The sequence below is a fragment of the Rhineura floridana genome, chromosome 2 (assembly GCF_030035675.1).
Source record: "Rhineura floridana isolate rRhiFlo1 chromosome 2, rRhiFlo1.hap2, whole genome shotgun sequence".
Classification (NCBI taxonomy): domain Eukaryota; kingdom Metazoa; phylum Chordata; class Lepidosauria; order Squamata; family Rhineuridae; genus Rhineura; species Rhineura floridana.
Window position 1 is genome coordinate 15448156 of NC_084481.1, and position 24372 is coordinate 15472527.

The window sequence follows — 24372 nt, forward strand, 5'->3', positions numbered from 1 at the left end:
ATAAGTCCCATTAAACTCAGTGGGATGAGGTGTGTGCAGTTTATCATGTATGAATGACCATGCCTTATCCAAGCTGAGAACCATATGAAATGTGAAGAGGGCAACTACATTTGCTTATACACATATCTGCAACTACATTGGCTAATCCTTGAATAAAGCAAGCAGCAAACATAAGAAGGAGCCTCCTGTATCAGACTAAAGACCCATCTAGTCCATCATCCTCTTCTCACAGTGGCCAACCAGATACCTATGAGAAGCCTGCAAACAGGACCTAACAGCACCTTGTCCACTTGTGATTCCCAGAAACTGGTATACAAAGGCATACCGACACTGGAGGTGGAGTATAGCCATTGTGGCTAGTAGCCATTGATAGCCTTATCTTCCATGAATTTGTCTAATCCTCTTTTATAGCCATCCAAGTTGGTGGCCATCACCAGGGCCGGCACCAGCTTGCCCTGGGCCCTGGCATGCATGTGCATATGTACACACACACGCGTGCGCGCATGCAGAGCCAGCCCCAGACACACTGGAGCCCTTGGGCAAAAGCATGCCCCAGGCGCCAGAGTTCCCCTTCTGCGACTCGTGCATGGCGAGCGCTTCCTGACTCTGCCATTCCCTTCCTTAACTTACCTTGTTCTGCGGTTTTGTGCGCAGCAGTGCCCTTAAGAAAGATGGCCGTTGAGGTTTCCCTAAGGAGCTGAAGCCTCTGATGCCATCTTGGTTCATGGCAGGGATGCGAGCACACAGCACACATGTGTGCCATCAGCCAAGATGGCGGCAGAGGCTTCAGCACCTTAGGAAAACTGCAGCCACCATCTTTTTTAAGGGCACCGCTGCGTGCGCAACCACAGAACAAGGTAAGTTAAGGAAGGGAATGGCGGAGCTCCGAAGCTCTCGGCCTGCGATCCGCAGCAGCGATCCTGCCGCGAATCGTGGAAAGGGAGCAGAGGGGGCCCCCAGGGGCTCCTGTAGCCTCAGGGGCCCTCTGGCCAGTGCCCCACCTGGCCGCCCCTTGGAACCAGCCCTGGCCATCACTGCCTCTTGTGGGAGAGAATTCCATAGTTTAACTATGTGCTGTGTGAAGAAGCTTTTTCTTTGGTCTGTCCTGAATCTTCCAACATTCAGCTTCATTGGATGTCCACAAGTTCTAGTGTTTATTTATTGATTTTATTGATTTATTAGATTTATATTCCGCCCTTTCCCTCAGTAGCAGCCCAAGGTAGCAAACAAAAGGACTTAAAACACTTTAACACATCACAAAAACAGACTTTAAAATATATTAAAATAAAACAACAATTAAAAACATATTAAAACAAAACATATTTAAAAGCATTTTTAAAGCTTTTAAAACATGTTTTTTCTTTAAAAAAAGAAAGTTTAAAAACATATTAAGAAGAAATTCCAACACAGACGCAGACTTGGATAAGGTCTCTACTTAAAAAACTTGTTGAAAGAGGAAGGTCTTCAGTAGGCGCATAAAAGATAACACAGACAGCACTCATCTAATATTTAAGGGAAGGTAATTCCAAAGGGTAGGTGCCACTACACTACAGGTCCATTTCCTATATTGTGCAGAACAGACCTCCTGATAAGATGGAATCTGCAGGAGGCCCTCACCAGCAGAGTGCAGTGATTAACTTGGTATATAAAGGATAAGATGGTCTTTCAGGTATCCTGATCCCAAGCCGTATAGGGATTTGTACACCAAAACTAGAACCTTGAACTTAACCAGGTAGCTAGCCAGTGCAATTCTTTCAGCAGTGGGGTGACACTGGGGCAATACCCTGCCCCAGTGAGCACTTTCACCACAGCATTTTGCATCAGCTGCAGCTTCCAGACCAACCTCAAGGGTAGCCCCTTATTACAGTAATCCAACCTGGAAACTACCAGTACATGGATAACAGTCGTCAGGCTATCCCAGTCTAGAAACAGCCACAGCTGTCTTACCAGCCAAAACTGGTAAAAGGCACTCCTAGCCACGGAGGTCACCTGGGCTTCTAGCGACAAAGATGGATTCAGGAGCACCCCCAGACTACAGACCTGCTCTTTCAGAAGGAGTACAACCCCATCCAAAGCGGGCAACTGACCAATTATCCAAATTTGGGAACCACCAACCCACAGGGTCTCCATCTTGCTAAGATTCAGACTCAGTTTACTGGTCCTCATCCAGCCCACCATCGAGTCCAGGCAGCGGTACAGGGCTTGCACGTCCTCTCCCAATTCAGATGTCACAGAGAAATAGAGCTGGGTATCATCAGGGTACTGCTGACACCTCGCCCCAAATCTCCTGACGACCACTCCCAAGGGCTTCATATAGATGTTAAACAGCATGGGGGACAATATGGTACCCTGGCAAGCACCTTGCCCACGTCATCAACTGAACCCTATCCCAAGAAGTTGCAGCAGATGTTGCACAGGACACCTCACTGGGGATTACAGAAGATGTGGATGAGGCATCAAGATTGCTACAGAGGCAAGCAACTAGTGTTATGAGAAAAACTTTTCTCTGTCCACTTTCTCCATCCCATGCATCATTTTATACACTTCTATCATGTGACCTCTGACTCACCTTTTCTCTAAACTAAAAAGCCCAAATGCTGCAACCTTTCCCCTTATGGGAGTTGCTCCATCCTCTTGATCATTTTGGTTGCCCTTTTTTGAAACTTTTCCAAATATACAATATCATTTTTGAGGTGAGGTGACCAGAACTGTACACTGTCCTAATGATCCCTAGTGTGGAATTTGCCTTTTTCTCAGCTGCTGCCTACTGGGTTAATACCTTCATCAAACTATCAACCTCAATGTCTTGTTCCTGATCAAACACTGCTAGTTCAGACCTCCATTAACGTATATGTGAAATCAGGATGGAGGAGGAGAGTATGTCTAATTTTACCAACAAAAGGACTGCATGGTTGAGGAAAGATGAACCCCCTCCCCCCCCACACCATTGCTTTATCTCCTTGTGATCTCCCACTTCAAGCTCTTTTCTCCCAGTCCAGCTCTGATGCTAGATGTGAACTGGGGGAGAAAGTGCCTGAAGCAACAGAGCACAGCTCTAGTCTCACTTCCTATGTTTTAGGTGGAAAAATTAGTTACATAGACACATGGACCCCCTTACATGTGCCCAGGACAGATGACTGAAAATAACAAACATGGCTGCCTCATCACATGACTACATACCGCTTCGTATAAGGAGATTGTATTTTATATTGTATTTTATATTGTACGTCGCCCAGAGTGTCCGTTCAGTCGGACAGATGGGCGTCTGCTAAATAAAATTTTATTATTTTATTTTATTATTTTTATTATTATGTTATCTTTTACATGACATGCAAATATACTTGCAGACAGGAAAACCTACCTAGCTGTGTTACTGGGAAGCCTCGTGTCCCCCCCCCATCCCCCTTGCCTGTGCCGCCCTGGGCTCCTACTGGGAGAAAGGGCGGGATATAAATCTAATAAATAGATAAATATAGTAACAACAGCCATGTGCACATGCCATGGCAGGGAGCTGAGAAACAGTTTCTGTAGTTGTGAGAACACTCATTTAAGGAAAAGGGTAAGAGACTTGGGTCAATATTAGCTGTTTAATCAAAGAGGATTCCACAACTCGGTCATCCTTTGTGAGAGGGTGGGTCACTGGGCAGCCCACACTCAGCCACTCCAATACTTATCATATAGCGTATGTGCAAAATGGAGAGTTCCCTTCAATGGCTAGCTTCTGGGCTTCTGCAAGCAGGCATCCATTTACTATTCAATTCAGCAGTGGCAACAACTGCTGCTTGGCAACCAAATGTGTGTGCGTTCTATACATGTTCAGAATATTCCAAGGAGAAAATAAAACGGAGAGGGATATGCATGCCTAGAAATCCAGCAAAGGGAAGTTTCCCATAAACAGTCCTGCTGAAACCAACTCTTCTAAGGGCTGCAATCCTATGCACACTTACCTGGGAGAAAGTCCCACTGAACACAGGGGGATTTAATTTTGAGTAAGCATGCACAGGATTATGTTGTAGGACGCCAAGAAGTTGCCTTCTGGGCATTCAGTGTTCTTTTCAAAGCAGTGGTTCGGTAGTCTTATAAGCATAGGAATCCCGCCCCCCTGCATTAAGTTTAATATAGCATTCAGAACCACTGATACATTCTGGAATCAGTAGCCACTTAGACATTTGTAACAGAAAAGCAGGAAAGATTCAGTTTGCAGCACAAATGTGCAATCCCGCATATAAACTAGAAGCCGCCGCCACCGCCGCCATCAGCAAGTGACCTCCTATCTTCACCGAGAGGCCGTTTACTGGACAGGGTAATGGAAAGGTGACCTTTCTTCTCACCCTCCACCACAGCGGGCAAAGTTGAATGACCCAGAGTGAAAACGTGCAGCAAAGTTTGGACTGAGCCTGTTCCAGACATAACTAGAGAGCCTTGAATATTAAGGCCCTCTCTATCAGGTATCAGCTTACTGGATCCTTTCCCAACCCCTCCCAAAACATTTAGGAGATTGAGGAGATTCTGTTTCTGCCTGTCTTCATTCTTCATCAGTTTATAGGACTAGGAAACAGAATTCCTGATGCTCCCTTCTTTGCTCATTCAGTTCTGTGAAAAGGCTTGACAAAGTGTGTCTCAAATAATGTGAACAAGGGTGGGCTGGCTTTCATTTCCATCAAGGAAGTTTTCTGCTACATCCCTCCCTCTCTCTCACATAAACACAGACGCAGACACATATATATCAAAATACCAATGTGTACCAACAAGAAATTTAGTTTTTCTAATTGATATTGGGGGAGGGGGGACTTAGAATGTAGAGTTGGAAATATCAAAAGCTGTCTTAAGTCTCCCAATTTCCAAGGAAGATCACTACTATGCCTTGATAAATCTAGTCTATCCAATTGAGATCACAGTAAGTGGCAGGCAGAAAGTGGCTCAACATCTTGGAGAATCTGCAGAGCAAAGAGCTCCAGATGATTCTTCAGTGCCAGTTGGGGAGTGGAGACTGGGGCAAAGGGAGTGTCTCCTGAGAGTACTGTGGCCTGGGGGGGGGGTCATGGTTTCTGCCTTCTGGCTATCTCAAGGAGCTCTGGGTGATTGGGTCCTGTGCCTGGTCAGGATCAGTGCCTGTTGCCACTGGAGTCTGCAGCTCTTCAAGACTTTAGGGCACCATCTCTTCTGAATCTGTGCCTGGTCACTGCCTGAAGTCAGGGTCATCATGACACAACTGAGCCAAGCCACACTTTATAAGGGAAGACAAAAACAACAAAATCCCCTGACCCTAAATATATAGCCAGACAATGAGTGAGAGCTAAGTAAACTTTACTAACTGCAACTCCAGGCCAACTAACATTCCATCTCTAGTTCTGGCAATCTTGATACTCCAGAAAATGGGGGGGGGGGAGCCAACATGCATTCAGAAGATTTCTGATTATCCTGATTCATAACTGTCTTCTCTACATTCATTGCTGTTCCCCAAACAAAATATCCCAAACAGAATGTTTGCTTCATTTTCTAGTGAAAACTGTGCCATGTTTCAAGAGAAGAAATATTTACAAAGAAGACCATAAAACAACACTAGAGTAATAAAGCTGCCCATCTCCTTGAGGAGGATGAACAAGTACAAACTGTCCAGCAAAATGACAAACGATGGAAATATCTCCAGCTGATCTGCCTGTTTTGCCACCCAGGCAGCACAGGAACAGGGGTGGAAGGGAAATATGACAGTTTAATCACAAACCACTTGTAGCCAAGTCACTTGCACTTCAAGGTCTGAATTCTCAGATAGTGAAGTTCAACCCTATGCCAAGAGTAAGTGGAAAGAACTCTATGGATCCATACTGACTCAAGGCAAAACCTTTCATTCTCCAAAGTCCATAGAATCATAGAGTTGGAAGGGGCCTTGTAGGCCATCGAGTCCAACCCCCTGCTCACAGCAGGAAATCCACAGCTAGAGCATCTCCCGCAGATAGCTGTCCAGCCTCTGCTTGAAGACATCCAGTGAAGGGGATCCCACCACCTCCCTAGGCAGTCAGTTCCATTGCCAAACCGCCCTTACTGTCATGTCCTTCCTTCTAATGTCCAATCTGAATCTACGTTCCTGCAACTTAAAACCATTAGACCTAGTCCTACCCTCTGGGGCAGCAGAGAACAAATCTCTACCCTCCTCTATGTGACAGCCCTTCAGGTACTTAAAGAGTGCAATCATGTCACCCCTCAGCCTTCTCTTCACCAGACTGAACATGCCAAGTTCCTTCAACCTTTCCTCATAAGACTTGTTCTCCATACCGGCTATCATCCTCGTCACCCTCTTCTGAACCCGCTCCAACTTGTCTATATCTTTCTTAAAATGAGGCGCCCAGAACTGAACGCAGTATTCCAGATGAGGCCTGACTAATGCAGAATATAGTGGGACTATTACTTCCCTCGACCTGGAAACTATAGCTCTGTTTATGCAGCCCGAAACCGCGTTTGCCTTTTTTGCCGCAGCATCACACTGCTGGGTCATGTTCAACTTGCGATCCACTACAATTCCAAGGTCCTTCTCACACACACTACTGCTAAGCCGGGTATTTCCCATCCTGTACCCGTGCATTTTGTTTTTGTGGCCTAAATGCAGAATCTTGCATTTGTCTTTATTGAATGTCATTTTATTAATTTCAGCCCAATTTTCTAGTCTATCCAGGTCCCTTTGGATTTTATTCCTGTCTTCCATTGTGTTAGCTATCCCTCCCAGTTTCGTATCATCCGCAAACTTCATAAGGCTTCCCTCCACCCATGCAGACTTCTACTTTACTGTTTGCTAAATGGCCAGTGGCGTACCAAGGGGGGAGCAAGATGGAGTGTTCATTATGATGCTGGACGTGCAGCTATGGAGGCCGAGCCGGGTGGCGGTGGCCTGGGCCAAGCCGTGTGCATCGTGACAGGTGCCTCGTGGGGCGTGGGCTGGAGCTTGGCGTGCCTGCTGGCCCCGCTGCTGGTGCCCGGCTCGGCCCTGCTGCTGGTGGCACTCTCGGCCGGCGCCCTGGGCGAGCTGGAGGGCGAGCTGCATGCTGCCTGCCCAGCACTCCACATGCAGGGCCTGTCTGCCGACCTGGCCTTGGACAAGAGGCTGTAGCACGTGCTCCAGACCGGGCGGGTGCTCCGCAGTGGGGCTGGCCGGCTCCAGTGGCTTCTTATCAACAACGCCAGTGAGCGCCCTCCCGTTTGAAAGAGGCGCCTCTGAGGCTGAGTGAGTGCAGAGTGCTTGTGCACTTCACGGTTTGCCAACTTCCCCCCCCACAAGGTCCCATGTCCTGCTGTAAGTAACCCTCCGTGGGCCGCCTTCTGCTTCCCCTGCCCCTGTGGAAGTTTTAGACTGAAAGCTCCTGGGGGCAGGGACCTCTCTTCTTGTACCATGTAAAGCACTAGGCACAGTGATGCCATCCTATAAGCAAATAAAATAGCCCCGCCCCCAAGCATGGTTTAAGCGGGATGGGAGCTTGTTAAATAAATTCCAAGACAGTTTTGAGGTCGGCAGCAGGAATCACATTGAGGTTGTTACTGTGGGAATGCCAGTAGAGAGGAGTCCAATGTTTCCACTTTTAAACATGTCTGTAGTTCATGGGGGGGGGGGAATCTAGCGCAGGGGTTCCCAAACCTTTCCCCCCAAGGACCACTTCAAAATTGCAGAGGGTCTTGGTGGGAGGGGAGTATTAAGAGGAAGGGGGTGTTAAAAAATGATCCGCTCCGGGTGTCATATACGCTAGGTATGCCACTGTAAATGGCTATCCCTTGCTTGGAAGGATGTTGTTCCCCTTTCTCTCACCTTAGGTGTGGTAGATGTCAGAAACAGAGAAACATGTCCGAATTACATATAGGTCCAGGGCAATATGTGCATATTTAGGCCCAAGTAACTGGAAAAATCAAGTTGAACTGGGAGAAGGGGAAACCTCCCAGGAAAATATGGTCTTCTGAATCTGTCCAAGGAGATGAACATTTTCATGTTTTGTGGGATCGCAGGACAGAATGGAAGTGAGGAGGACTTACTAGTTAAGGGTCATACAAGGCAGGCTACCATTGAAACTATACTTTTTCTCCACATACTGGACAAGGGAGACAATTGCCTAAGTTTGTACAACACGGCTTTCTCTAGGTTGAAATCTACATATAAAGTTGCACATCATCATCATCACCACCACTACTATTATTTTTAAAGAAGGAATAGTAATTTGGGTCTCAGGGTACCTGTCTGTTTAGATTTCATAGATATACAGGTTTCCTTTCTGTTATTTCACTTTAACAGACTTTTCAAGCCTCTTTCAGTTGCCTTGGGCCCTGGTCATATGATCCCATTCTCTAAGACATCATTTCAGAGGGGATATATTATCTTAGAACTTCAGTAGTACTGATCATACCATAATGACCCCCTCAATCCTTAAATCACACTTCTGAGGAATCAGCTGTGGCCACTGGTAGACCCTAATAATCTGTTCTAGCTGTTAAAGTTGCTTAAGTGTGCACTTAACATGCCTACAGTTTTTTTTTTAATCTGCGCCCCCCCCTTTCCCTTTAGCATACAGTCAGATACATGGTCATCTCCTGTAAAAGGATACCACAGGGTATACATCTAGATATGGAACACAAGTACCTGAAGTCACTGTTATATTTCTTCTGATCATCTTCTATAATGTAATAAAACCAGTCTGGAGCAATAGTCTTTGTCATACTATCACACTGCTAATAACAGTTGCCCATTTCCTCCCTACTTAATTATGTAGATCCCATCTTCTTTAGGATACATATACAAGGACCCACCATAAGTTGAGTCAACTATCTCACTTTGTACTATCAAGTTTGAGCGGCAGCAGCTTGGAAAGTCTTCAGCTGCCGTGCTACTTGATAACCTTATGGGAGAACTGCACATTAGAATAAACACACGGTGACTGCTGAAAATGGCTGGCCTATATCATATTCTCTCCCTCCCACTCCATATCCTGATCAGAGCTTGGAAAAGTTACTTTTTTGAACTACAACTCCCATCAGCCCCAGCCAGCATGGCCACTGCATTGGGTGGTGGGAGTTGTAGTTCAAAAAAGTAACTTTTCCAAGCTCTGATCCTGATGATCAATAAGCTGAGCATTTCCCTCCCTTCATCAGAAATAGCCAGCTATGTGGAGTGAGGGCAGTGAAATGCTTAGCATAAGGGTCTCAAGTAGCAGGGCTACGAAATGTAACAGGTGAAGTGCTTTCCAAGCTGCTGCTACTTGCATTTGACAGGACTTGGTGAGATGGATTGTTGCCCTGGCTCAGTATAAGATAAGCTCCTTGTATATGTTTCCCAAAGGTAATGAGGGCCTTCTTTTACAGATTGAAACCAAAGTAACAAAACAGAATCAACAACGCACTGATCTTTAACATCCATAGTGCTGAATAGAAAGTATATTGGCAACTGTTTTAAGTCATTGGATAGTTTTTTGCAGCATAGGGCTTATCCACATAGGAGCATTGCTTCATACTAAATATGTATTTACCTCCATTTTCTGTTTGCACCATCCACAGTAAGAGCTCAATGCCAGCTGTAAACACATTGTTTTCTATTCACACTGAGGGGAAAGATCAATCACACAGTTTCCTAACGACCATGCCCTCTAATTTAACATTTTCACTCCCTCTGGTTGCTTGGCAACCAAGGATGCTCAGTTTGTTCTACCAGCTGCAGTAGGTCTAGGGTTGCCAGGTCCATGGCCTGAGACTGATCCTGTATCTCTAGGAGAAGAGAAAGTCAGCCAAGTGCAGGTGTTCTTGCAACACTGTAATGGGAAAAACCACAAGGTGGAATTCTCTCTTTCCCCTGCACAACTTTTAACGATACAGAAGACCTCTTGGAGGCCGGGTCTGGCCTTTATTGCTTTATTACGGTCAAAGACCAACAGAACCCAATATACAATATAAAAATTATAACCACAAATAACAGTACAATATACATACTTGTGCTACATAATCTCTAATTGAAACCAAATCTCATTGTTAAAATTAGTATGTTAATAAGTCTTTTCGATGTTTGATAGCTGCAGCACAGAAGCTCGCCACTTTAGATGAGACTCGAGGATCTGTGTCTGCTAAAAGATATTTCATGTAAAATGCAGCATTCCTACCTGGGATTTTTCATAAAATTGGGGCGATGAGCAAACGTCTAAGATCATAATAAAAAGAACATTCTAATAAAACATGAGTCGCAGACTCAATGACACCAAGATCACAGGGGCAGAGACGATCTGCAACTGGAGTTTTTTGAAGGCAAAACGTTATGCTTGGCCAGCGTAAATGCTTTCCTAAGCCTGGGAGTGTCAAGAGAAGCCAAGTATTGTGCAGGGGTAAAAGGCTTTATGTAGAGATTAAAACCAAGTTTGGAGCCTGCAAGGGACAAGTAGTTTTGAAATTCTACATCTAGTATTCTCTGTGTAATAGTCACTTTCGCTTGAGAGAAACCTGCTGACAGAAGCGAGGAGGGGGAAAAGCCTACACTTGAGAGTTTAATGGCTAAGGATTTCTTCCACTTTGAGTGGAAGACATCAGATAGAACAAGAGGGGCTAGGCCAACAGGAAGAAACAATAATTTTAGCCAGTACTTGAACTTGAGTATCCAAATACGAGCCTCAGTCGAAGGGAGCCCAGCTTCCAGATGTAGGATGGTATTAGCGACACAAAAGGGAGTGCCCAGTATGTTCCTAAGGAACTTTTTTTGAATGGTTTCGAAAGAAGTAAGTTTGCCATAAACACTTGTCTGTGCACCATATAATAGTTGGGAAATAACTTTGGCAATAAATACCGGTATGGCGGATGGCACAAATTGTCCACCTTTTGTATAATAAAAGGAGAGGAGAGCCTTGGTGCTCCTCTTAGCATTGGCCATGGCGCTATTTGCCTGTAGATGCCTAGCTCCAGAAGAATGTAAGGTTATCCCAAGATATCTATATGAGGGTACTTGTTCTAGGGAGGTCCCATTTAGCCACCACCTATGTTTTTCCCTCTTCCTGGAGAACACAACGACCTTGGATTTGTCATGGTTAATAACCTACGGCTCCATGTTACAATAGCTAGCCAGGGCTCTAAGCAGATGACGAAGACCAGTGCTAGTAAGGGATACAAGTACTGCATCGTCTGCATAAAGGAAAATAGATACTGGCCTATTTGCAAGAGTAGGATAATGAGAGGGAACCTCCGTCAGAGTTCTGATTAGGGAGTTGATATAAAGATTAAAAAGTGTAGGGGCTAAAATACAGCCCTGTCTGACTCCTTTAGAAATGGTGATGGGCCTAGTCAAGCTGCCGGCACTGTTGCATCTTATACGAACTTGAGTGTTCTGATCTGTCAATATTAGCAGACTCCAGTTTAGCCCAGAGCCTGTCTCTTGGTATGAAATCAAAAGCAGACTTAAAATATATAAAGGCTGCATATAAAGCCCGCCCAGTGCTCTTAGTATATTTTTCTATAAGGTGTTGGAGGACAAAAACGTGATCAATGGTTGAGCGGTTCGCTCTAAAACCGGTTTGTTCCTCTTCCAAAATGTTTTCCTGTTCAAGCCAGGTCAGTAATTTTATAAGTAAGTGTCTTGCATATAGCTTGCTGACAAGATTCAGCAAACTAATGGGCCTGTAATTGGCAGGGATTGCCTGGCTGCCTTTTTTAAAAATGGGGATGATAATAGCAAGGCCCCAGTCTTCAGGAATACGGGCAGTTTGATCGATGCTCGTAAATAGAGCTGCCAGGACTGGAGCTCACCACTCTGGCTCTGATTTAAATACTTCAGCGGGGATATTATCAGGCCCAGGTGCTTTACCAGGCTTCAGGTTAGTAATTAAGGAGATGACTTCCTTAACAGAGACTGGTGGCCAGTTAGGGAGATCCTTTGGAGGAATCTCAACCTGACGAACCCTGACTTGAGCACTTGAGTAGATGTTTTGAAAGTATAACTCCCAAGAGTTCACAGGCATATGGTAATCAAAACTAGCGATGGTGTTTGGCCAGCCCCTGGCCACTAACTTCCAGAAAGCGGACAAGTCCTTAGTCCTTGAGGCTGTAATCAGGGACTGCCACTGCTGAGCCTGCGCTGCTCTTTCCCCCCGCTTGATTAGGTGTTTGTAGCTTTTCTTCAGATCTATGCATTCAGCGGGTAGTGCAGGAAGATTCTTGGATCCGTACTCCCTATATTTTTTAATTAACAGATTTTTTAGATCAATACATTCCTGGTCAAACCACAGTTTAGTATTGTGGAGGGTTTGTTTTTGTTTTCATTTTCAAGGGTAACTAGCAATTTGCCTAACTTTTTGTGAAGAAGGTAAGGAGTATCCAGTGAAGCATTTCATTAATAAAAGACTGAATGCAGAGTGGCATTTAGAGTTCTCACTGTAAGGATAAACTGTGTCTGCAGTGACCACTTCATGCAAAGGGGGCTCACATGACTGAATATTCCTCCATACAAAACAAAATCCTCTGCACGCAGAAAACTAGCATTTCAGTGAGAAGGCTGGATTAGAACACTTCTACTAGACATCTAGGTGCTTTGTTTTATTTATAATGTGGAAGGAAATTCTTCATGTAATCCCCACCTGCAGTCTGAAGGGGTACAGCCCAGGGACTAGTCAACCACCCCAATGAGAACTAGGCCAAAATCATAGTTATTTCTGCAGTCAGTGCAGAGATAAAAATGTGGACCACTCCTTCTCCTTCAAAGCAAGGGACTTGGGTGGGTGGGCAGCTGGGTGGGTGAGTAAGAAAGGCCAAACTCCTGCCTTTTACACAGGCGGCAGAATTGGATGGCAGACCCCCATTTCTGTGTCCTCCAGCTGGACAGGGAAGAAGATAAGAAGTATGCCTGAAATAATATTCTATGGCTTACTAATAGTTCTACACAAGACCGTGACCCTAACAAATATGCCTAGGACTGGAGCATTGCTTGCCCTAGCCTAGCTACTGCCTTATTGACACAATCCTTGTCCCTCAGTTAAAGGGGTGATCTGTTGAGAGCACTGGACCCAGTAAGCATTGCTCCACCTTGATTATACTTGATCATAACTAAGAATGAAGGCAGTGCACTTGTGGTCAGACACGTTGCTGGCTGTACCATTGCTGGCCCTCCACTCTGACTACTTTTGTTAAAAACAAAATACCTGAACCCTTAACAAATAAATGTCTTCGCTTTTAAAATTTGAGCTGAATGGCTACCAGTGCCCCTTGCCCTTTCCTTGTAATGGGGCTGCAATCCACTCTCTTGCCTGTCTGTCTCCTCCCACTCAGGGTAGAGACACACTCGCTGTTCTGCCGGTTCCAGTGCATCTCCACCTCTCTCGTCTGAAAACAGGGGCACATGACACTAGTCAAACCCTGCCCCTTTTTACTGTAAAATTTGGTGGGAGCAGCTTGAGTGCATTTTTAAAAAAAAACAGATTCAAAGAGATTTCACAATTGATCAGCAGCTGTGTGTTTACAGCCTCATTGTTGGCAACCACACTGAGATACCTAAAGGCAGTGGAAGGTGAGAAAGATTCAGCAGGATTCAGGCAACCATATTATGCATATGATGACTACAGTTACAACATGAGAGCCAAGTGTAACTACCTGCCATTAGTGAATGAAGGTTTAAAAGAATTCCTGCTATTTCTGTACATTAGCTTTGCAATGCCCGTGTAACTTCTTTGCAATGTCAGCATATTTTCAACAGTTGGTGAAGCTTGTATCACTGTAGGAAAATTTGGGATTGAACTATTAATCTGCTTCCTATTAGGAAAATAATAAATGACCCTGCAAAATCTAAGTATAAAAATAATCATGCTCAAGTTGCCAAAAAATTGTAAATATTAATTTCAGATCAAAAGAGAAATTTATGAATGTCAGTCTAGCTTTCATTTTAGGCCACAATGAATTCACTAATTCTCAGTTTTGATGCCAAAGGACTTGTAAACTATTTTTCAAAGAAAAATCATATTCTCCAAATCCAGTGAGAATACATCTCTTCTGAGAGTCAAAGCCAGCAGCTTTGCCAATAGCTTGAGAGATTGCTCTAGGAAGAACAGTCTATCCAATGATAAATAAAAAGGCAATGATTTAATATACACAGAAAGCTTTTGGAAGCAGATGCTCCCTGCTTTTTGCTGCACTGGGGTTTTCCATCCCATATGTGAAAGCATTACACCACAGAACAAAATGAAAAGTCACTCCAGTTAGAAAGGACTTGCCTCACTCTCTTCCCCACACGACAGCATCTCCACCGACTCAGAAACAAGTTTAATGAGGAGGACAGTCTCTCTGAATTCCTCTCCTCTTTTGTTTCCCTCTACAGGTTTTATCAAATTGAGGCATCCCATTTTCTTTTCTCCAGGCCAGTATTAAGCTATTAAATGCACCATTTCACCCTGCTTCTCTCTTACTAAATGTCAGCCTTCAAACTCAGGGTGACAGTTGTTCCTGTGTTTGAATTCTCTCCCCCCTCTCTGCAATTTCCCCTCCCTCCCTGCTCTCATGGTCCCTAACAGCCCTGGTGCCGCCCCTGCCTTGGCATTTGTTGGCTGAAAAGGAAAACATCTCCATGCTAAATATTAATCATTGCCACCTCATTGCACTTCTAATTCACTACTGATTTTTGGGTTAAGCCTCTCAGTGGTTGCCATTTATTCCCCCCAGTTTTACATCTTAAAGCTTCGCTGCTCCTCCCTAGGCATTGCAAGGCAGAAGAGTTTATATGTATCCATATTTATCTCTGTTATTACAACTTGGCCTGATTTTTATTACATCTGGGTATAGCTCTGTGTTTGCCCTGTGCTCCAGAGTTCTTGTATGTCCTTTAAAAGTCACTGTTTGTAAAAGACTTTTGGTTGGGCATGTCCTGAAGACCCAGATACCTGCTCGAACACTTCTGATCCTGGCAGACAAGAAGTGTGGGGTGCTCCATCCTCCTCCAGTCCATGTGAGCTGGAGATGAAGCCACCTCCAGTTAGGATTGCCAGGTCCATGGCCTGAGACTGATCCTGTATCTTTAGGAGAAGAGAAAGTCGGCCAAGTGCAGGTGTTCTTGCAACTCTGTAATGGGAAAAACCACAAGGTGGAATTCTCCCTCCCCCTTCCACAACTTTTAAAGATACAGAAGACCTCTTGGAGGCCGGGTCTGGCAACCAAGAGGTCTTCTGTATCTTTAACAGTTGTGCAGAGGGAAGGGAGAATCCCACCTTGTGGTTTTTCCCATTACAGGGTTGCAAGAACACCTGCACTTGGCCGACTTTCTCTTCTCCTAAAGATACAGGATCAGTCTCAGGCCATGGACCTAGCAACTCTACCTCCAGTCCATGACAGTCTTCAGGCTGTGCAGTCTGCATAGCCTGCTACTTTTAACAGGGTACCTCTGTCTTTAAAATCTAGGTGACAGGCAGAAATACGTTGGATGTAGCTGCAGTGATAGGGAAATGCACCAGATGAATTTCTGCCTGTCACACTACTGTTGGTTCAAGAACTGTAAAGGGATAACCTAAAAAGTGCATGTCTAGCTTTCCATATTGAGCAGCACAGGATATTGACCCAAGTGAAAGGCCACCTGCACTCCCCAAGATGCTTCCCACTGAGAGGCAAAATCCACAATAAGCACCACAGCGGAGCACAGCTATGCATTAGGAAGTACACCCAACTGTATTTCATTTGGGGACTAAGCACTATGACCAACATAGAAACTTGTACAGTTTTTAAAAGTCTTTTGCAAGATTTCAGACAACTTACTTTGATTCAATAAAAGAGAAGAAATCTCTTCTGGGTTTTACTGGGCAAATGACTGTACTCTGTTTTTAGCCCCCTTGTCTGCAGACCTTATCTAGTCTAGCGACACCTGCTGATGTTAAGGGATATTGCAAATGTAAACATCTTTTATAGCAGCAGTCTTGTGTTAATTTTCTGTTTCTTTCTCTGCACATACACACATTCATTTTTAATCAACTAAAAAAAACCCCAGAAGTTAAATCATGCAGTAAGAAAAATTGCTAGAATAAATGCTGTTTTACCTGAAATTTCAAATGTGTGTTCTCCAGGGAAAGCTGCGATGGGTTCTGAAAAGAAACAGGAAATTTTAGTATCTTTAAGACAAGATATAGATGCCCAAGAAGCCTTAGAGGCACGTGGTCCTTGTGATTATGAAGAGATCTCAAATCTACAAGAACTTCTTTATGTAGCTTTCCCCAAATTGCAGTTTTAACTGATTGTTTTGCTGAATTTAGGACCTCTGCTGAAGAAAGAAAAATTGCTGACTAATGATAGAGCAATTCTGGGCATGTTTACTTGGAAGTAAGTCCCACTGAGTTCCATGGGGCTTACTCCCTACTAGTAAGCGTTTTAGGATTTCAGCCTGACTCAACTTTTTTCCATCTACAGCCATGAGAGAATGTGTCCCAGTATTAATTCCCTGAGTAATTGGGGGTCCAATAGAACACAGATCACTTCTAGATTGATATAAATGGAATATGTAGGTGGGCTTTCACCATCCCATGGGGAAGAACTTGTGAATGCAAAGTGCTTGATCATTCTACTTCTGCTTATCAAAGGAGACTTCAACCTTAGAGCATTAAAAATGAAGTTTTTTCTTTCTTTTTAGGGATGGGGAACCTGTTGCCCTCCAGATGTCGTTGGTTTCCAACTCTCATCAGCCTGAGCCAGTATGGCCAATGGTTAGGAATGATAGGACTTGTAGTCCAACATCATCTTGAGGGCCACAGGTTTCCCATCCCTGCTCTATAACATTGTGTCCTATTTTGGTCGGCTATAAGGATACAAGTAAATGGAACAGGAAAGGGTTAAGGTTGCTCTCTTTCTGGAGACTGCAATATGAGTAATTGCTTTAGGGAGGAAATCATCATGTGATTAATGTCATATGTAGTTTGAGCCTAAGTGAGGTGTGAAGAAATAGAATATGACCAGAGTCAGTGACAGAGCATCAGTGTTGCAATGCAGAAGGCCCCATGTTCAATCCCCGGCATCTGCAGGTAGGGCTGGGAGAGACTCCTGCCTGAAACCCTGAAAAGCTGCTGCCAGTCTGGGTAGATAACACTGAGCTAGATGGACAAAGGGTCTGACTCAGTATAAGGCAGCCTCCTGTGTTCCTACATATCTGAAATGTTTCCATAAAGAAGAGGTGGAGTATCAACTTTATGTTAATCTAGCTCAGCCTTTCCCAACCAGTGTGCCTCTAAATGTTGTTGGACCACAACTCCCATCAGCCTCAGCCAGCATTGCCAATGGTCAGGAAAGATGGGAATTGTGGTCCAACAACATTTAGAGGCACACTGGTTGGGAAAGGCTGATCTAGGTCCTCTAAAGCAGTGTTCTTCAGCCTTGGAACTCCAGCTGTTGTTGGACTACAACTCCCATCATCCCCAGACAGTTTAACCAAATATCAGGGATGGTGGAAATTGTAGTCCAACATCGGCAGACCCAAGTTTGAAGAACACTGCTCTGAAGGAAATGCAAGAAGCAATGTATCAGGAGCATCAAGAAATGTGGACTTCCGGGAAGGGTGACTTCGCTTGTGCCTGCTTTTGAGACGGGCTCCCGCCTCAAAAGAAGCTTATTCAGATATAAATCAGTCAGAACATTTTTTTTTTTGACTGATGAAATTTCTCCCGGGCAGGGAGAAACGTAGAGATCAACCTCAAAAGCCTGTTTTTGTTGGGAGGATTGGATTTCATTAATTTATGAGAAAAGGTCCAGCCAGCAATGCCGGACGGACTTCCGAACAAGCTCTATCTGATTAATGCGATACGTTTATCTTTTCTTCAAAGAGAAAACGGACTAACAGGCAAGCACCCTTCTTTCTATTATTTTTTTTACTTGGTTTAAATTGTTGCAGCAAAAAGAGATTTGTCAAATGAATCAGCTTTAAAGAACTTCTGGGTGAGCTATAACTCTTTGTTATTCACGAAATTAACAGCTTATCTCTGTTTCTATTGCAAAAAGCTGTCCTGGAAGTGCATTCTAAAGATATAAACAGAAGAAGGATTTCTATTCCGAGGAACATTATATTGTCTGGGACTATTCTCTTTTTGGTCTATTTTATTTTGACGAATCTGCTTCTTCACGACGCCACTAACTGTTTTGATGCTGGGAACTAAATTTGTTTTGTATTCTTGAACATAGAGAGATAAGGCAGGCTGCTCTGTTTATACTGTGATGTCATCAAGCCTGGAATATTAACCCAGTTGTTGCTGAAATAAGAAGTGGTTCTTCTTTATTTTTGTTTTGTTTTGTTTTCGTGGTTTTAAAAATGGCAATCAAGAAAGTGGCTGAGAATCTGGAAGTAATTATGTTTCAGAAAATAATGGATGAGATTGAGATAACGAAACAAACCCTGCGACAGGGCAGTAAGGAGCTGAAAATTGAACTGAGCAAAATGACGCAGGAGCTTAAAGAAATAGGGGATCCTGTGAGAGAGGAGAATGAGATCAGAGATGAGAAAAGAAAAAATAAAGGGAAGATACAAGCCCTGGAGATTGGAACAAATGTGGAATTGGAAAAAGATCTGGAGTTTATGGATATTAGAAATAAAATCTACTGTTTGGAATTTAACGTTATCTCTGAAGAAATTAATGAAGATATTAGAGATAAAGTTATCAATGGCTTGGATAATCTTCTGGACTGGAATGACGTGATGGAGCTTGATATGGAGAAAATATATGGAATTAACTGCAGCCATGTGACAATGGAAAAACTCTCAAGAGATGAGCCAGTGCATTTTGTAAAAAAGAAGAACAGAGATATGACTTTACAACAATATTTCAGCAACTTATTCAGAATTGATGGCAAGAAAATATTTGGGATAGAGGAAATTCCCATCAGACTCTTATTATATGACTATGGCTACGACAGCAAGATTATTATGGAATACTGATAATGGAAGATTGGACACTGAAATTACTGGACTTAACAGGACTATTGAAGATGGAAGATGGAATTAATATGGATAATGGAATAATGGCTATTGAAATTATTGGACCTAACAGATTTTGATGAGATGGATTAATCGATATGTTTATTTGGACTATGGTTATGACAATAAGATTATTATTATTATTAACGAGATGGATTAATCGACATGTTTATTTGGAGAAAAATTGATAGATATATTTCTTAAAGAATTGAAACCTCTCTTTGACTTTTTGTGGAAAGAATAAAGTAATGTTTATGAGATTTGATGATTAATTAAGATAACTACTGGAGGAAAGTGATTTTATAATATAATTTAAGAGACAGGATTGTTATATATTGTAGACCTATAACTGATTTGATCTGCGACAAATGGGAAGTCAACATTTTATTTTTTTGTTTAATCATTTTTGTTTTGTTTTGTTTTTTGTCTTTGAATGTTTTATGATTTTGTTTTGTATGTTTTATGAAAATTTGAATTAAAATTATTGTAAAAAAAAAAGGAGCATCAAGAAATGTTGCTTATTTGTAAGAACAGTTAGGCAGAGGAGTGTCCCTTTTGAGGAAGTTTTTAATAGGAGAGTGGCTAGGATCTGTCAGAGATGGTTCAGGTCTAGGGGTTTCTTAACTTTTTTCCCCAGGTGCTAGACTCAACATCCCTTTCAGTGTTACATCAGTATCTCCTGGTATGTGTGCTGCTTTTGTTACAGCACTGACAATGAGTTTTGAAGATAGACTTTACAGCCACACACATACACACGCACTCCAGACGTGTTTTGATAGGAGTTCATATGTATAACATTAGCAGCAGCTTCACCTGAGGCATGGGCTTGTAGGCAGGGTGAATTCTCCCTTGTCCTTGATCTATATTTTACATCGTCTGTGATGATGATTGAGGCCACACATCGGGTAGCTAAATGGGAGAGCTCATCGTAGCTTCTAACTAAAAGCTAAACAACACGTTGCTACTCATACTTTTGAGAAAGCATGTTTACTGGCCAATTTAGTTTGAAGAAAAAGCAGACACGCAGCTCTGGTCTGGAACATGCATCTGGTACATGCTGGGCCCCACATAAGTTTGCTGCTGAAAACACAGACAGACACTCACTCACTCTCTCTCTCTCTCTGTAGAGCTATTTACTGCAAATGGCAGGTCTAAGGACAAACAGCAGCCAAAGAGGGGTGATTTCCAGCAGGAAACTGGCTCAGGAACCCAATCCAGATCAGGAGTTGGGTTAGGTTTTAGTGTTATTGTTGGAATTTTAAGGTTTTAATGTGAATTATATGTTTTTATGTTGTACGTCGCCCAGAGTGGCTGGTAAACCAGCCAGATGGGCAACTAATAAATTTAATAAATAATAATAATAAAGGAGCATATTCCACATCAAGATCCTGCAGCTGCTTTTTTTTTCCTTTCCAAAATTAAAATGGCCAGTTTAAATACGCTTTTTCAAAAGTGTAAGAAACATAACATGCCATTTTCCAGAGCTTGGAAAAGTTACTATTTTGAACTACAACTCCCATCAGCCCAATCCAGTGGCCATGCTGGCTGGGGCTGATGGCAGTTGTAGTACAAAAAAAAGCAACTTTTCCAAGCTCTGCATTTGACCAGAAGAAAAGAAATTGAACTCAAAGTTACACATTATTCAATTTGGAAGAAAATCAAGCCTCACTCTTAAAATTGGTTTGGAGTTTTGGTAGACATTCTGAAACACCCATAAACTGTGTCAAGAATTTACCTATGCTTTCATATTCCAAGGATGATGCCAGGCCATTTTTTCTTGACAAGGCTTCTTTGCCTTTAAAAGCTTTGTAACAAGCAGAAATTAATTGGATAAAGCTGTTCCTTAGCATATGGTAGCAATGGAGGCAAAAACTTTACCTGCTGAATTTTTGCAGGTAGCCTAGAACTTTTAAAGGCCAGAAAGAAGTTGGCAATTATTTGCTGCTAATTTTCTGTACCCTTTTACACTACTCTTCAAAAGGAACCTCATCATTGCTATCTCAGAATGTGGAAAGCTGCCATCTAGTTCCACAGAGAACTCTGCTCACCCAGCCAATACCTCTTCAGGTCTGCTGGAAAGAGTCACTATTTTATCACTTTTGCCTTATCCAAGTAGTTTTAAAAGTTGTTCTGTGGTTTTGCAGAAGGGGCAAGCCACTGCAGTTTCTTCCATCTAACCTAGGGATGAGGAACTTGTGGTTCTCCTGGTCTTGCAGGACTACAGATTCCACCATCCGTGGCCATTGGCTATGCTATCTGAAGCTGATGAGAGTTGGAGTCCAGCAACACCTGAAGGGCCACAAGTTCCCCACTCCAACCCTCTGTATCCACCTTTCTCTCTCCCCCATAGGTTCCCACAGCCCTGGCATAAGTCAGGGGCCCTACATAAATAAACCCTGAAACAAAGATGGAGACTTCTTGTGTTTCTTATGAAAAATAATTTCTTACAAATGAATGGATCAGAAAAGCAACACTCAGTGATTATTTTACTTCTGTATTCTACCTAGGAATGGAGACTCTTGGCTCAACTGCAGTTTCAGCAGAGTGTTACGAAATAGTAACCCTGGCTCAGAAAGCGACAGGTTTGTCAAAAGAACAAAATAATAATAATAATATGAGTTATTAGATCCTTTTCTCAAGATGAAAAGGAATTCGATTACTTCTCTGGATGACAATTTTCAAACAGTAGCTTGCCACTCCAGCCACTGCTGTTTCATAGTCCTGAGAGTAAGGGAGGTACACAGAACAGCAATGCTCAGATATTGTTTCATATCCTGAATCAGAAGAACCAACTTCACAATCAAACACTTGAGTGTGTTTTTTTCAGGAGAAGCTGTTCTCAAAATCCTGCTTTGAGACAAGTATCCCTGTGGGACAAATGGGAGCTTCAGAGAAGCTTTTTTATTTTACATCTGGAAAATAATGTGAGGGAAAGGATTAAATTCCCACTCCCCAGGTACCACAACCCCAATCTGAAACCTCCCTGGCTGCTTTTGCATTATTTTTTTTTAAAAGCCGCACTTCCTATTCACAGATTTCCCCCATCACATCTGGGCCTCAGACAGATTCACACTTTACATAGCAAACAAGATAGCTATAGGTATATCATCACAACACCAGTCTTTTTTGTGGTATATATTTAAGTGTGGATGACATATCCACCTGCAATGCTCATTACATGTGTTGGAGAACCAGATATTTAGGGATGCATGTCTGTTGTTCATTGTTGCAAAAACATACCAGTCTATCCACAGCAATCTGTGTCTGGTATATAAAATATGGAACTGCCCTAAAATGTTTATGGTAACAGTGGGGGCTTTTTGGGGGGCAGGGCGGGGTTATACTGAATTTCTAACAGTGAGAATTAATGGGAATCAAGCTTGTGTAGAAATCGTATGCTCTTTATTTAATGTATTTAAAACATGTATGCCCTGCTTTCCCCCTCCACAAAGGAGCTGCTCAAAGTGGCTTACAGATGTAAAAGTAAATATAAAACAAACAATGGTCTAATTATTAAATGAAATCGCATAGATAAAACAGTAATTGCAGAGGTATGGTGTTCCTATCTTCTTTGTGAAGTAGGACTAGCTGGGAGGCACCCTTTGTGTTATTTACTCATGGGAAGAGCTGCAATTACCCATGTTATGTGACATTAGTCTAGTAACCAAGTAGTATTACATAGAGCAGCCAGCCATCAGTGAGACTGTGAATAAGTGCTTCAATCAATTCTAATTCAATATATTTTATTAAATGTGTAACAGATATCAGAATCTGAATCAATAGAAAATAAACAATAATTTTCTAATTAATTCTTGCTAGAAGGATCTTGGGATTATTGTTGATCACAAGCTGAATATGAACGAACAGCGTGATGTGGCTGCAAAAAAGGCAAATGCTATTTTAGGCTGCATTAACAGAAGTATAGTTTCCAAATCGTGTGAAGTATTGGTTCCCCTTGATTCGGCACTGGTTAGGCCTCATCTTGAGTACTGCATCCAGTTCTGGACAGAGCTTGGAAAAGTTACTTTTTTAAACTACAACTCCCATCAGCCCAGCCAGCATGGCCACTGGGAGCTGTAGTTCAAAAGAGTAACTTTTCCAAACTCTGGTTCTGGACAGCACACTTTAAGAAGAATGCAGACAAACTGGAACGGGTTCAGAGGAGGGCAACAAGGATGACCAGGGGACTAGAAACAAAGTCCTATGAGGAGAGACTGAAAGAATTGGGCATGTTTAGCCTTGAGAAGAGAAGACTGAGGGGACATATGATAGCCCTCTTCAAATGCATGAAAGGCTGCCACACATAGGACAGCCAGGATTTCTTCTCAATAGTCCCAGAGTGCAAGACATGGAATAAGGGGCTCAAGTTGCAGGAAGTCAGATTTTGACTGAACATCAGGAAAAACTTTCTGACTGTTAAAGCGGTACAGCAATGGAACCAATTACCTAGAGAGATAGTGGGCTCTCCGACACTGGAGGTCTTCAAGAGGCAGCTGGACAGCCACTTGTCAGGTATGCTTTAATTTGGATTCCTGCATTGAGCAGGGGGTTGGACTTGATGGCCTTATAGGCCCCTTCCAACTCTACAATTCTATGATCCTTTAATTCAATCCCCACATTAGTTCACTGGGTTACACAAAGGAGCATCATCCTTGTTATGTGCAGTTGGTTGGGGCTGAGGTGAACAAACTGAGTTGCCTTGGGGAACAGAGACAAGGGGCATATTCCAATCATCCCGCTTTTTATGCTGTGTATCAGGAAAGTGATGACAAATCAGGAAAGTAATGACAAATCAAGGTGGTAGATAACCATCTGGTCCAAAGGGGCAATGGAAGTGTAGACCTGAACCCATGGAGATGGGTGCTTAACACTCTCCATTCACAGAAATCAGGGAAGGAGAGGTGTAAATTGGGAGGAACTCCTTTGGGATTCTTATCAGATAAGTTTAACAAAGTGGGAAAACATTTCATTCAAGCAAAGTGCAGTGCCTGTGTGCACTGCTTGCTCTGTCCTGTGGAAGAAGAGTTTTAGCAGACATAACATTCTTAAAGGAACAGAATTTTGGAGCTTTGGCTTTCATCACATATGGCAACTAGTTGCAATTATTCAGTGAAGGAACTCTGCATGTGCTCCAGAGCATTCATAATTAGTTGCTGCCTAATTATGGAAGCAGATCCCAAGGTGAAGCCTTAAAGAGGTGTGGCTCATACAGCAACATAGGGAGCTGTCATCTACTAGATCAAACTATTAGCCCATGTAGCCCAATATTACCTACTCTGAGTGGCAGTGTCTCTCAGGTGGGGTCTTGCTCATCATTTGCTACCTGATCCTTCTAATTGGAGATGCCAGGTACTGAACCTGAGATCTTCTGCTTGCAAAGCATACATGCTACCACAGAGCTATTTCAGGGACAATGGGTTACATTCAACGTAGCGCTAAAGAGATTGTTC

At 43.0% G+C, this 24372-nt stretch overlaps 1 protein-coding gene across 7 annotated transcripts in view; it reads right to left on the reverse strand.

Moving 5' to 3' along the window:
* The window catches only part of NRP2 (neuropilin 2), a 268051-nt gene that overhangs the window by 44273 nt on the left and 199406 nt on the right, over positions 1 to 24372 (reverse strand). For all 7 annotated transcript variants that reach the window (XM_061607912.1, XM_061607910.1, XM_061607911.1 and 4 more), the window contains one exon: positions 16008 to 16052. In XM_061607912.1, coding sequence (XP_061463896.1) covers positions 16008 to 16052 — 45 coding nt within the window. The remainder of the gene's footprint in view (positions 1 to 16007; positions 16053 to 24372) is intronic.